Here is a 14611-nt window from a genome sequence, read left to right on the forward strand (position 1 = left end):
GATAGGTCAAAGGCAATGAGAACATGAGGAGGATTCAAAGGGAAGGAACAGCGTGATCAAACGGCTGCTGCTTACGTAGGAGCTGAGCACTATATGGTGTAGCTGAGAGAGGACGTGCACAAATGAGGCACTGCAGGGCAAAGATGCAGGAATAGGATAGGCTCTCCTCCAAGACCATGAGATAGCAAGCACAATTCACTTCCTGAAGGTCTTCCTGGAGTCACAGAAAGCATCCCCAGATACTTGACCTTGAGGCCTATAGCCTGGTGTGCTTCCAGGGTCATAGCGATCGACCCGTCCACGCTGACAATTTCCCGTAGCCGTGCATACATGGTGTTGGAAAGGCCCAGGCCACCTAGAGAATAAAGAGACCTGCTTTACTTATGGCCCAGCCCCACATTACTCCCATTAAAGGCAAATGGACTTACTAGTCTTTTCTGATTATAAAAGTAATGCCAGACCACCATTTTCATCACAATACAGAAAGGTACAAAGAAAATACACGTCACCCACAAACAGCAGTCAGACCATTTTTGTGCATATCCTTTCAAACTTTTCTAGGCATACGAGCATATACAGAGATATATGTTTTTAACATAAAAATATAATCCATAATACAAAAATATAAAAATACCTTTACATCATTTAATAGGTTGTATCTCCTGTCAAATATAGATCTTTATAAATGAAACAGCTTTTCCAGTGCCTCATTCTCAGTATCTAGTGGATTCTAGGACAGAGATTTTTCTGCAGTGGCACTACTCATATTTTAGGATCCAACATTTGTTGTCATGGGTGACTCTTCTGTACACTGTAGAATGTTTAGCAGCATCCTTGGCCTCCACCTACTTGATGCCAGAAGTACCCCCCAACACACACACAGTTTTGATAACTAAAAATTCTCTAGACATTGTCAAATGTCTCTTGGGGGACAAAATAACTCTAGTTGGAAATCACTCTTCTGCAGTAGAAAGACAAACATTAAAGAAACAAAAACAAAAAATCCACTGAACTTGTGTCTTCAACTTCGACAGATGGCTGGGTGACTGTATATGCATCATACAAACAATAAACTGAAGCCTAAGGTCACGTGACTAAAATGTAGGAGGGCTGGGTCTGAACTCAGGGTGTATGTATGGGTAAGGGCCCCAGAGCCACCATTCACACACAAAGGAAGGGATGAGTCCCTGCAGAGAAGTAGAGTGGCCTGCCTAGTAATGCAGTCCTGTGGGTTCAGGGGTGGTACCCAGGGAAGGCCAGGGCTCTGCAGTACCACTTTCCCCTTTCCACTTGTTTCAGTCAATACTTATTTCACATACTAAGGGAGTAAGTTTTGTTTGTTTTTAAAAAAAAATAAGTTCTGATGCTTTTCCCCCCAAGGAAGTTACCATTAGATCATGGGGACAGCAATCACATGGGAAAGGATGACAAGTGGGTGGAGACTGTTGGTGGAGTTAAAGCTGAAGGGCAGGAAGGAGCCACATCAACCAGCCATGGACATGCCATTGACAGGATACTGACAGGCTGGGTTGGCTGCAGGGAACCAGGAAGGAAATGCAGGCCCAGTTGGTAGAAAGGAGTTCATTCTCTGTGCCAGACTGGGAACAGTTCCCCAAACCATTTGGGTGCATGAATATAAGCTTGCTATTGCCTTAATTTCCCAAGGAAGGAAAAAGAACCAAACATGACTATTATCATCTCATGAAAAAAAGAGTATTTTTGAACATAATACATCACATAAACAAAAGACAAAAATCACATGATCGTATCAATAGATGTAGGAAAAGCCTTTAATAAGGTACAGCACCCATTTATGATAAAAACACTTAGCAAAGTGGGAATGGAGGAAGCATTCCTCAATATAATAAGGGTCATATACAAGAGACCTACAGCCAACATCTTACTCAATGGGCAAAAACTTAGAGCTTTCCCACTAAGATCTGGAACAAGACAAGGATGCCTGCTTTCACCACTCCTATTCAACATAGTAGTGGAAATCCTAGCCAAAGCCATCAGACAAGAAAAAGAAAGAAAATGAAATCCAAATTGGAAAGGAGGAAGTAAAACTGTCATTGTTTGCAGATGACATGATAGTATAGAGAGAAAATCCTATAGACTCCGCCAAAAAAACTATTCCACCTAATAAATGAATTTGGCAAAACACCAGGACACAAAGTCAATATTCAGAAATCTAAGGAATTTTTGTATACCAACAATAAAATATCAGAGAAACAGGAATCAGGAAAAAAAAACCCATTTGATATAGGAACAAGAAAAATAAAATACCTAGAAATAAACCTAAAGAAGGAGGTAAAAGACCTATACTCTATACAATAATGAAGAATGAAATTCAGGAAGACACAAACAAATGGAAGCATGTACCACGCTCATGGATTGGAAGAATTCACATCATCAAAATGTCCATACTACCCAAAGTGATTTACAGATTCAATGCAATCCCTATAAAGTACCTATGACATATTTCACAGATATAAAACAAACATTTCAGAAATTTATATGAAACCATTAATGACCCAGAATAGCTGCAGCAATTTGAGAAAGAAGAACAAAGCAGGAGGGATCATAAGACCTGATATCAAACTGTATTACAAAGCCGCTGTAATCAAAACAGCCTGGTACTGGCATAAGAACAGACACATGGACCAATGGAACAGAACAGAGAGCCCAGAAATAAACTCAAGTCTCTATGGTCAATTAATATTTCACAAAGGGGGAAGAAGCATACAATGGAGCAAAAATAGCCTCTTCAACAAATGGTTTTGGGAGATCTGGACAGACACATGCCAAAATATGAAACTCGATCACCAACTTACACCATACACAGAAATAAATCCAAGGGGGATAAAAGACTTAAATATAAGACGTGATACCATAAAAGTCCTAGAGGACAACATATGCAGGAAAATCCCAAACATTCCATGCAGCAACATCTTCACTGGTATGTCCCCTAAAGCAAGGGACATAAAGGAAAGAATAAACAAATGGGACCTCATCAAAATAAAAGGCTATGCATGGCTAAAGAAAACAGCATTAAGATGAAAAGTGAACAAAGTATATGGGAAAACATATTTGCCAATGATACTTCGGACAAGGGCTTGCTCTCCAAAATATATAAAGAACTCACACAACTCCACTCCAGGAAGACAAACAACTCAATTAAAAAATGGGCACAGGACTTGAACAGACACTTCTTCAAGGAGGACATACAGAAGGCTCAGAGACATATAAAAAGATGCTCAGCATCACTAGCCATCAGAGAGATGCAAATTAAAACCACAATGAGATACTACTTCACACCAGTGAGAATGGCCATCATAAACAAAGCAACAAACAAGTGTTGGAGAGGATGTGGAGAAAAAGGGAACCCTCGTACACTGTTGGTGGGAATGCAGACTGGCATAGCCACGTAAAAAACAGTATGGAATTTTCTCAGAAAACTAGAAATGGAACTGCCTTTTGACCCAGCAATGCCACTGCTGGGATTATATCCTAAGGGCCCTGAAACACTAATCCAAAAGCACCTATGCACCCCAGTGTTCACAGTGGCACAATTTACAATAGCCAAGTGCTAGAAGCAACCTAAGTGCCCATCAGCAAATGAGTGGATCAAAAATCTATAGTATATTTCCACAATGGAATATTACACAACAGAGAGAAAGAAGGAGCTCCTACCCTTTGAGACAGCATGGATGGAACTGGAGAGTATTATGGTAAATGAAAGAAGCCAGGAGGTGAGGGACCAATACCATATGATTTCACCTTTAACTGGAACATAATGAACAAAAGAAAAAAGCAAACAAAATATAACCAGAAACACTGAAATTAAGAACAATCTAACAATAGCCAGAGGGGAGGGGGAAGGAGACAATGGGGGGAAGGGTTTTTAGGAACTACTATAAAGGACACAGAAACAAAACCAAGGGGGAGGGTGGAAGCAAGGGAGGGAGGTGGGTTTGGCTGGGGTGGGGGGGAGTGGTGGGGGGAGGAAATGCAGACAACTATAATCGAACAACAATAAAACACTTTTTTTCAAAAAAGGCTACTTAATAACATTTATTTTAAAGATTTGGAAAAAAAAGAGAGTATTTTCATACCAGAAAATAGGACTTAAAACAAGAATAACTTATGGAAAGTTATGTAATCTCATATCAACTTAGGCATGCATGTGCACACACACACCCCTAATACATGCTGGCATATATGACATGTAGATATAAAAAGATATACCTCAATTTTACATGGAAATTGTTTTGGAGAAAAATTAAGCACTTTCATCAATTAGGAAATGAGTTTAAAGGATCTTGAAGGGTACCCTTTAAAGGAGAAACATACAATACTACCAACCTGGCTACATCTAGAGGCTTTCTCCTGGTATTCGTTTTACTCCAAGCACTCATGTTTTCATTGGATGAGAGATGAACTGTCACTCTCCAGCTCTATCTCCAATGGCTTCCTAGTCTCATATTCAATACAGCCCATGTGTTATGGCCAAGAATTCCCATCAATTTTAATACTGACAAGTCTCAGATGTCTGGGAAAGCTCAAGCTCCCGACACCTCACTCAGATGCTGCAGATTTCTGTTAAGAAACAGGATGTATAGCTTTTCCCTGCAGATATTTGTTCTATGCATTCCACCACTGAATTAGCAACATCACTGATTTTATGTCTTCTGCCTAAATGAAAAAATGTTTTTATACATTTGGAAATGTGATGAAAGGTATTTCATATAATGACAGTAAGATACACCATTTAATAGTTTAAAACAAAGCAAAAAAACATACACATAAACTAAGATTTAACCTGATTAAAATATGCTTCAGAATTAAGGAAATTTGGCATCAAACTAGTTTGTCCTAAATTTTCATATTTTGTCTCAAACTGTACCAGCTCCAGGCTGGGTACAAGTGGAAACTTATTCTACAAACATTGAGGGCCCCCCACTTGTGGCTGCCAAGGTTAGGGTACAGAGGTGGAAGTGGCCTAACTTTAGTGTCTTAGGTAGGAAGATAGAACATGAAGACAAGCTCCTGGCTTTTGTGACTTGCTGTGCAAAACCTAATTTGAAATCTAGCTGGGAAAATGCCCCAAATATTAAAAACCTCCAAATGACCAGCTCATACTGATGAAATATACCTAGCCATTAAAGCACCACTAATTCTCCCCTAAACTCCTGTCCCATAGCTGATCAAACCTGGAAGCAGCCTCAGACAGCAAAGGCTCTGGAAGAGGGCTCATAGAGGTTGGTGTAGGGCGAAGGCTGAGAACCTAGAGCCACACTTTTATGTCAAAAGGGTCCAAGAGTAAAAGTGATGTGTGGGTGTGCATTCACATGCATCAGCCTGTGTTCTGGCTCTTTGAGACATTTTCTATTCCTCTCCGCACAAACACTTCTTGCCTGTCCCCTTAACCCACAGAATTAGGATGGCCACCTCTGGATTAGGCAAAAGAAAAAAAAAGTGATCAGCCAAATCTGACAAGGCAGAATTACCCTGGGATGCTGAAGAGAAAGGCAAGGAAGGGCCTTCTACCTAAAGACTAAAAACATCACTACAATACTCTAAGAGTGATGTGCATAGTCCAAAGGACAAAGGGCCCTGCTCAAAGGTTCCCCCTAATTAAATCCCCATATCTACAGGTTTAACACCTATACATTCATTACAGTAAAACTGAACAATTACTAGCATTAGGTCTGTAAATGTACACTTCTGTATGGAGCAAGTTAGTGTTTTTTTAGATGCACCTTGTGTCCCACAGCCATATATGTCTTACTTGTTTGCACCAGGATGAGAAGCCAAACTTAGTGGAACCTGGCACCTGCGCTCTTACCACAGGAAGCACAAGTGGCTCCAGAACAACTTCTGAGCCTGAGAGACCAAAGGGCTGTGCAATGGAGATGACATTGAAATCAGCCAGTTTCACTCTGATTCACCCACCTCCTCCACCTCCACAGAGACCCAGCGAGCACAGCTCCTGTGATGGTTTTTGATCCATTTCAGAGAAAGAAGCGCAAAACTCCACAGCACAAGCACCTGAGATAGTGCACACACACTCACTAATCAGCCACCCCATAGTTAGCCAGTGATAGACGTTTTTATTATTTCCAGCAGTTTTACAGCTCGATTTTGGACATACTGCATTAAGGGCCATCCTTCCCAAACAGAACCCTTTTTTGAAGAAACACAGACTATTTTCTTAAAAGGCAACCAGCATGAGGGTGGTTTCCTTTACTCACCATATTCTTCTGGGACTTGCATGCCAAAAAGCCCCAGGCTCTTCAGCTTCTCTAAAGTTTCCTTTGGGATTTTTCCCTCTTGGTCAATTTTTCGAGAGTCCACTGCCAAGAAAAAATATCATGATTAAACAAAATAAGCTACCATTATACAAACAAAAATAAACAGAACAATTTTTGTATAGTATAAAATCCCAGTGTCAAAGACTTTAAAACTAGAAATTACCTAGTCATAATCATTCAGCATGTGTTCAATTTTATCTAATTATCCTGTAAAGAACTGTATTTTGAAAAATTACCAATACCAGGTTCTATTGTTTCTTCATCTGGGTGCTATTCACATCTGAGATGTATTCACTGTGTAAAACTGCAGCAAAATATATTATTTATTAGATGTAAACCTTTCTGCATACTAAATTTAAATGTTTAAATTTAGTATGCAAAAATTTAGTATGCATCTTCTAGAAAATTAGAGAATAAGTATGTAGCTCCCAGAGCTGCCCTAAAATGCTAGGCTAGATAGCCAAACTCGAAGCAACATCTGGGTCTAAAACTCCTCAGTTCTCAGAATCCAGGACTATTTCACCCTAGTCCACACATTCTGAAAACAGCTCAGTCTGTTTAACACCACTACTCACATTCATCAGAACAAAACCGAACAATGACTAGCATTAGGTCTGTAAATGTACACTTCTGTATGGAGCAAGTTAGTGTTTTCAAACTGCCAAGAAATTAAACATCACAATTATAAGTTTTAAAACTCACCATAACCTACACTAATACATTTTTATACACATGGGTCATCAATGAGAAATATCAGTTCCCCAAGTAGAGTCCAAACTCCTCATTTTATTTACTTTTATAATTTTATGGCATATATAATTGTCACATAATAAACTTCACATATTTAATATATGTTTTCAAATTCTGACATCTGTTCACCCATGAAATCATCCCCACAAACCAAAGGAAATATTTCCTTTCCCACCAAAAGTTTTCTTGTGCTCTTTTGTGATTAGTCCTTCTCTACATCTCATTCCCAGGCAGCCACTAATCTCCTTTTTATCTACAGACTAACCTGCATTTTTGAGTTTTCTATAAGTGGAATCATACACATGGTTTTTTTTTTTTTTTTGGTCTCGCTTCTCCAACTCAGCATAAGATTTCAAGACTTATCTATATTGTTGCATGTATAAATCCTTCATTACTTTTATCGTTCTACTGAATGGGTGTAAAATCATTTATCCATTCACCTCCTGATGGACATTTGGGTGGTTCCCAGTTTTTGGTTCTTAGAAATAAAGCTTCTACTATAAACATTCATATTCAAGTTTTTGTGTAGTTATATGTTTTCATTTCTCATGGGCCAATACTTTGGAGTGGAATGACTGGGCTGTATAGTAGGGTACGTTTAGCTTTTGAGAAACTGTCAGGATCTGGGGAGACTTCCACTTCCAGCCAAGATAAAGCAAAAAGGAACTGGTTGTGTCCTAGCCTTAAAATAGTAAAAATATAGGGCACTGGTCACTATACTCAGAAGAGTAACATTTTACTAATAGAGAAGAATTAGCATTAGACCATGTATTTCAACTGAGGTAGTATCACCCCCGAGTAAATAAAAGTTGTTTTCGGGGGGGGGGGGGGGTCAGAGGGTGTATAAAGCACAGAAATATAACACATAAGAATATATATAATAAAGCATAAAATTTCAAGGGGCACGATGGTGAACAGGAAAAAAGGATGTATAAAAAGGTTTGGAGGGAAAAGTACAATAATGGGGAAAAAAAGTTGCCCTACACACTGCTCTGGTCTTGCTCAACAATACTTAAAGGAAACTTTGAAAGGATCCAACTCTTCCTAGAAACTTAAAAGGATGGTACCAAAGGGAATATGATGGTACTTGAGAGAATGAAGATCAACAGAAACATTAACTAGATGTGACCTAGAACAAAGCTTAAGAACATATTAAATACATACACATAGACACACAAAATATCCAGAACCAATAATGTAAAATCTACAGTGTCTGGCATCCAAAAGAAAACTACCAGGCACATAAAGAGGCAGGAAAATATGATCTATACTGAGAAGAAAAATCAGTTAATTGAAAATGACCTAGACATAACACGGATGAGAGTAGACAAGCACATTAAATGACCTATTATAACCACATAATGAAGTATTAGCATGTTAAGACAAAATATGGAAGAAATAAAAAGATATAAATCAATTCCCAGAGATGAAAGACAAAACACTTGAGATGAAAAACACTGGATGAAATTAAGAGTAAACTATGGTAAATACCATAGAAAAGATTAGTGAACTTAAAGACGTAACAATAAAAACTACACAAAATGAGACAAAACACCAAATGAAAAAAATAACAGCATCAGTGAACTGTGGAAGAGGATAGAGTGGGGGATGTAGTGTAGTTGATGATAAAAATTTTTTTTTAAGAAATAATAACCAAAAAGAAGAGAGTAGAGTAACACCTATAAAGGGCTGAAGGACAAATAATGTCAACATAGATCTCTCTTAATGAAAAAGACATTTTCAGATACATAAAAGCAGAATTTACTCATCCCTTGCAAAGCTGCACTATAAGGAACATTAAAATAATTCTATCCCATGGAAGAATGATGGTACCAAAGGGAATCTGATACTACTTGAGAGAATGAAGGTCAATACAAACATTAATTAGATGAGTAAACATAAAATGATTTTTTCTCATTTTAAAAATTACACTAAAAACAAGAAAATTTACAGCATGATGAAAAAGTTTTGGAAATGGATAGTGGTGATGGCTATACAACATTGTAAGTATACTTAATGCCAGTGAATTGTACACTTAATAAGGATTAAAATGGTAAGTTTTATGTTTTGTATATTTTACCACGGAAAAAAAAAGAATAGCAAGGTACTGTAAGGTTTATACTGAATGTAGAAATAAAATGTATGAAACAACAGCAGTTGGGCTAGGAAAGCAGACACGTAGTAAGGCTCCTCCACATGAAGTGGTATCATATTGGTAAGCCAGAACTATAAACTCTAAAGCAACCACTGAAAAACAAAAGAGGTATAATTAATAAACCAACAAAAGAGATTAAATGGAATAAAACAATACTTGATTAATTCAAAAGAAGACAGAAAAAAGGAAAAAGGGAACAAAATAGAAATGGGACAAATTAAAAAAAAACAGCTAGATGACAGAGTTAAACCCAACTATTTCAATAATCACAATAGTTACATATGAAAGATCAATTAAAAGGCACAGACTGTCCAATTGTATTTAAAAAGACAACATTCAACTGCACTGCCCTGTAAGAAAACCACTTATTTTTCTTTTATACCTTTATTATGAAACAATATCAGTTTTAAAGTTGCAAAAATAGTACTGAGTTCCCATATGCACCCTGCCCAGCTTCCCCTAACAGGACCTTATAGAACCATGGAAAAATTATCTAAATTACGAAATTGACATTCATATAATATTAACTAAACTACAGGATTAATTTCAGTTTCATCAATTTTTCCATTAGTGTCTTTTTTATGTTCCAGGTTTCAATCCAGGATCCCACACTGTATTTTACTGAATGTCTCTTTATTGCCCTCCAGTCTGTGAGGGTTCTTCCGTCTTCCCTTGTCTTTCATGACCTTGACACTTAAAGCACTGTTACTTTGAAACATGTCTCTCAATTTAGGTTTGCCTATTTTCTAATGATTTGTTCAAAGTTACATGCTTTGGGAAAGACTTACATGTTTGGGGAAATACCCCAGAAGTGATTGCCCTTCTCAGTGTATTATATGAGAGGGTATGAGATATCACTAAGTCAGTCTTATAACTAGTGATGCTCACCTTGATCACTTGCTTAAGGTGGTGTTTGCCAAGATTCTCCACATAGTTACTTTTCCTTTGTAATTAATAAATATCACAGGATAGCTACTTCAAGATTACATGAATAAACTGTTTCTCCTCAAACTTCCACCCATTCATCCATTAGCAGAACCTGCCTACATGAAGTTTCACTATAGTGGGTGCTTATGATAACTTTGTATTCCACCTGTGTTCATTAGGTGGAAAAGAAATCCAAAGTGCTTTCAGTTTAAAAGCACAAATCAGTCAAGAAGATGAAAAAAGATATATCATGCTAACATTAATCAAAAGACAGTTGGAATAGCCACACTAGTATCCAAGTAGATTTTTAAGCAAAGACTACTCCCAGGGATAAGGAAAGTTATTTCATAATGACAGAGGGGTGAATGTATCATAAGGATCTAACAATCCTCAATAACAAACCTTCAAAACATATAAAGAAAAAACTGATAGTAATTAAAGAAAAAATATATAAATACACAATTATAGCTGGAAGTTTCAACATCTTTCAGTAATTGTTTAAAAAAGTAAATAAAAATTTGTAAAGATACATTAAATTTGAGTAACAGTATCAACCAATTAGCTCTAAATGACATTTGTAAAACACAACCAAACAACAGGAAAATATTTATTGTTTTCAGGTACACATGGAAAAACATTTACAAAAATAGGCCATATTATGAGCCATAAAAAAACTCTCAAAAAATTTAAGAGGATTCAAATTACATAAAGCACATTTTCTGATCACAAATGGAATACTTACTAGAAATTTTAAAAAATGGGCATATGACTACAAGATCCAACAGACTTTAAAAAGATAACAAATTAAGGGAAGATTATAAACACCATTAAGTCAATAAAACCAACAACTTTGATTAAATGGATGAATTCCTTAAACTATCAAAGTTCACAAACAAACTATCAAAACAAACTATCAAAGTTCACAAAGGAAATAGATAACCTGAATAGTACTCTATCTGTTAAAGAAATTGAAAAGTTAAAATTACCCCACTAAGAAAACTACAGACTTAAACGGCTTCACTGTTGAACTCTGTCAATCATTTAAGGAAAATGTAGTACCAACTTATACAAAGTTTTAAAAGAAATACTTTCCAACTCATTCTATGAGGCAAGAATTATCCTGATATATCATAGAAAATTAAACTACAGATCAACATCCATCAGAAAAACAGATACAAAAATTCTTAAAATTTCAGCAGATTGAATCCAACAATATAAAAAATGATAATATATCACAACCAGGGGGAATAATCCTAGGAATTAACAGTAGCTCAGCAGTCAAAAGACAATCAATGTAAGTTATCGGGTCAACAGAATAAAAATGAAAACCATAGTTATCTCAAGAGATGCAGAAAAACAATGGAAAAATTGTGATACAATTTATGATGAAAACTCTCAGCAAACTAGAAATAAAAGGAAACTTCCTAATGTAATAAAGAACATCTACAGAAAAAAAGATGTACAGCTAACATCATACTTAAAGTTGAAAGACTGATGTTTCCCTAAGATCAGGAATAAGAGAAGAGAGTCTGCTCTTACAACCCCCATTCAACACATCATATGGGAGATTTTAGGCACTGCAGTAAAATAGAGAAAAGAAAGGAAAACCAGAAAAAGAAACTGTCCTTATCACCAACAACACAAGTGTCTATGTAGAAAATCCTCCAAAATCTACCTAAAAAAAACCTCCTAGAACTAATACATGAGTTTAATAAAGGGTGCAGGATATGAGACCAATATACCAACTGTATTCACTAAACCAACTGTATTCACTAAAGAGAAAAACTAAAACATGAAAAAATGTTCATCATCACTAGCCATTAGTAAAATGCAAATTAAAACCACAATGAGGTATCGCTCCACAGGTATCAGAATGGCTAAATTAAAAAAAAAAATTTAACAGAGCACAATGACAACACCAAATCTTGGCAAAAAGGCACAAAAACTAGGAAAACTACACATTGATGGTGTAAATATTAAAGTGGTACAGCCATTTTGAAAATAATGTGAACCACATGATCACATCAATAGATGTAGAAAAAGCATTTGATGAGGTACAGCACCCATTTATGATAAAACCACTCAGCAAAGTGGGAGTAGAAAGAGCATTCCTCAATATAATAAAAGCCATATATGAGAGAGCTACAGCCAACATCATACTTGATGGGCAAAAACTAAGAGCTTTCCCACTAAGATCAGGAACAAGACAAGGATGTCCACTTTCACCACTTCTATTCAACATAGTATTGGAAGTCCTAGCCACAGCGATAAGACATGAAAGAGAAATAAAAGGCATCCAAATTGGAAAGGAGGAAATAAAACTGTCACTGTTTGTAGATGATACAACAGTCTACATAGAAACCCCTGTAAGCTCCACCCCAAAACTTCTCAACCTAATAAGCAAATCTGACAAACTAGCAGCATTCAAAGTCAATATTCAGATATCAAAGGCATTTTTATACACCAACAACGAGAGATCAGAATCAGAAATCAAGAAAAAAAATCCTATTTGCTATAGCAACGAGAAATACAAAGTACCTAAGAATAAACTTTACAAAGGTATGAAACATCTGTACTCAGGAAACTACACAATACTGAAGAAAAAAATTAAGGAAGACAAATAAATGGGAAAATATACCATCTTCTTGAATTGGAAGAATCAACACCATCAAAATGTCCAGATTACCCAATGATTTGCATGGAATTTATGGATTCCACACAAACCTATTAAAATATCAATGACATACTTCACAGATATAGAACAAACATTTTAAAAACTTACATGAACCATAAATGACCCCAAAGAGCCACAGCAATTTTGAGAAAGAAGAACAAAGTAGGAGGGATCACAATACCTGTTATAAAACTATATTAAAGGCCACAGTAAACAAAACAGCCTGGTACTGGCATAAGAACAGAGACATAGATCAATGGAACAGAATACAAAACCTAGAAATAAACCCAAGCCTCCATGGTCAATTAATATTTGACAAAGGGGGCAGAACCATAAAATGAAGTAAAAATAGCCTCTTCAACAAATGGTGTTGGGACATCTGGACAGCTACATGCAAGAAAAAGAAACCTGATTTCCAACTTACACCACACACAAAAATAAACTCAAGGTGAATAAAAGACTTAAATGTAAGTTGTGACACCATAAATATCCTACAGGAGGACATAGGCATAAAAATCCCAATTATTTCACAAAGCAATATTTTCACCAACATGTTCCCTAGAGCAAGGGACATAAAGGAAAGAATAGACAAATGGGACTTTATCAAAATAAGAAGCTTCTGAACTGCTAAAGAAAACATCAGCAAAATGAAAAGGGAACCAACTGTATGGGAAAATATATTTGCCAAAGATATCTCAGACAAGGGCTTGATCTCCAAAATATATAAAGAACTCACACAACTCCATTCCAGGAAGATAAACAATGCAATTAAAAAATGGACAAAGGACCTGAACAGACACTTCTCCAAGGAGGGTTTACAGAGGGTGCAGAGGAAAGGATGCTCAGAATCACTAGCCATCAGAGAGATGCAAATTAAAACCACAATGAGATACCACTCCACACTAGTAAGAATGGCCATCATAAACAAATCAACAAACCAGTGTTGGAGAGGTTGTGGAAAAAAGGGAACCCTAGTGCACTATTGGTGGGAATGCAGACAGGTGCAGCCACTGTGGAAAACAGTGTGGAGTAACCTCAGAAAACTAGAAATGGAACTTCCTTTTGACCCAGCAATACCACTACTGGGATTATACCCTAAGGATCCTGAAACAACAATTCAAAAGAACCTATGCACCCAGTGTTCACAGCAGCACAATGTACAATAGCCAAGTACTGGAAGCAACCTAGGTGCCCATCAGTAAGTGAATGGATCAAAAAACTATGGTACATTTACTTGGTGGAATACTATGCAGCAGAAAGAAAGAAGGAGCTCCTACTCTTTGCGACAGCAATGGATGGAACTGGAGAGCATTATACTAAGTGAAATAAGCCAGGCGGTGAATGACAAATACCACATGATCTCACCTATAATTGGAACCTAATCAACAAAACAAAGAAGCAAGCAAAATATAACCAGAGACATTGAAATTAAGAACAATCAGACAGTAACCAGAGGGGAGGTGGGAAGGGGTAATGTGGGGGGCAGGAAGGGTTTTCAGGAATATCTATAAAAGACACATGGACAAAACCAAGGTAGGGGTAGGTTCAAGCATGTGAAGTATAGATGGCTGGGTTGCAGCAGGAGTGGTGGAAGGAAAATGGAGACAACTATAGTTGAACAATAAAAAAAAATTAAAAAAAAAAAGAACAGTTCTGCTGAATAAGAGCTTCTTAGTTTTCTTTATTCTTCTAGCCTTTGAATATATTAGCCCACTGCCTTTTGGCCTCTTTTTGATGACAAATCCACTTATCTTATTGGAGACCCCTTATATATGATGAGTTGCTTCTCTG

General features: G+C 36.8%; 1 protein-coding gene across 1 annotated transcript in view; it reads right to left on the reverse strand.

The window, feature by feature from the left end:
- Positions 1-14611, reverse strand: part of ACAD9 (acyl-CoA dehydrogenase family member 9) — a 60719-nt gene that overhangs the window by 25075 nt on the left and 21033 nt on the right. The window contains exons 3-4 of the mRNA XM_028504924.2: positions 6255-6356; positions 249-355 (exon numbers count right to left, since the gene is read on the reverse strand). Coding sequence (XP_028360725.1) covers positions 249-355; positions 6255-6356 — 209 coding nt within the window. The remainder of the gene's footprint in view (positions 1-248; positions 356-6254; positions 6357-14611) is intronic.

Source organism: Phyllostomus discolor, chromosome 2, assembly GCF_004126475.2.
Source record: "Phyllostomus discolor isolate MPI-MPIP mPhyDis1 chromosome 2, mPhyDis1.pri.v3, whole genome shotgun sequence".
Classification (NCBI taxonomy): Eukaryota; Metazoa; Chordata; class Mammalia; order Chiroptera; family Phyllostomidae; genus Phyllostomus; species Phyllostomus discolor.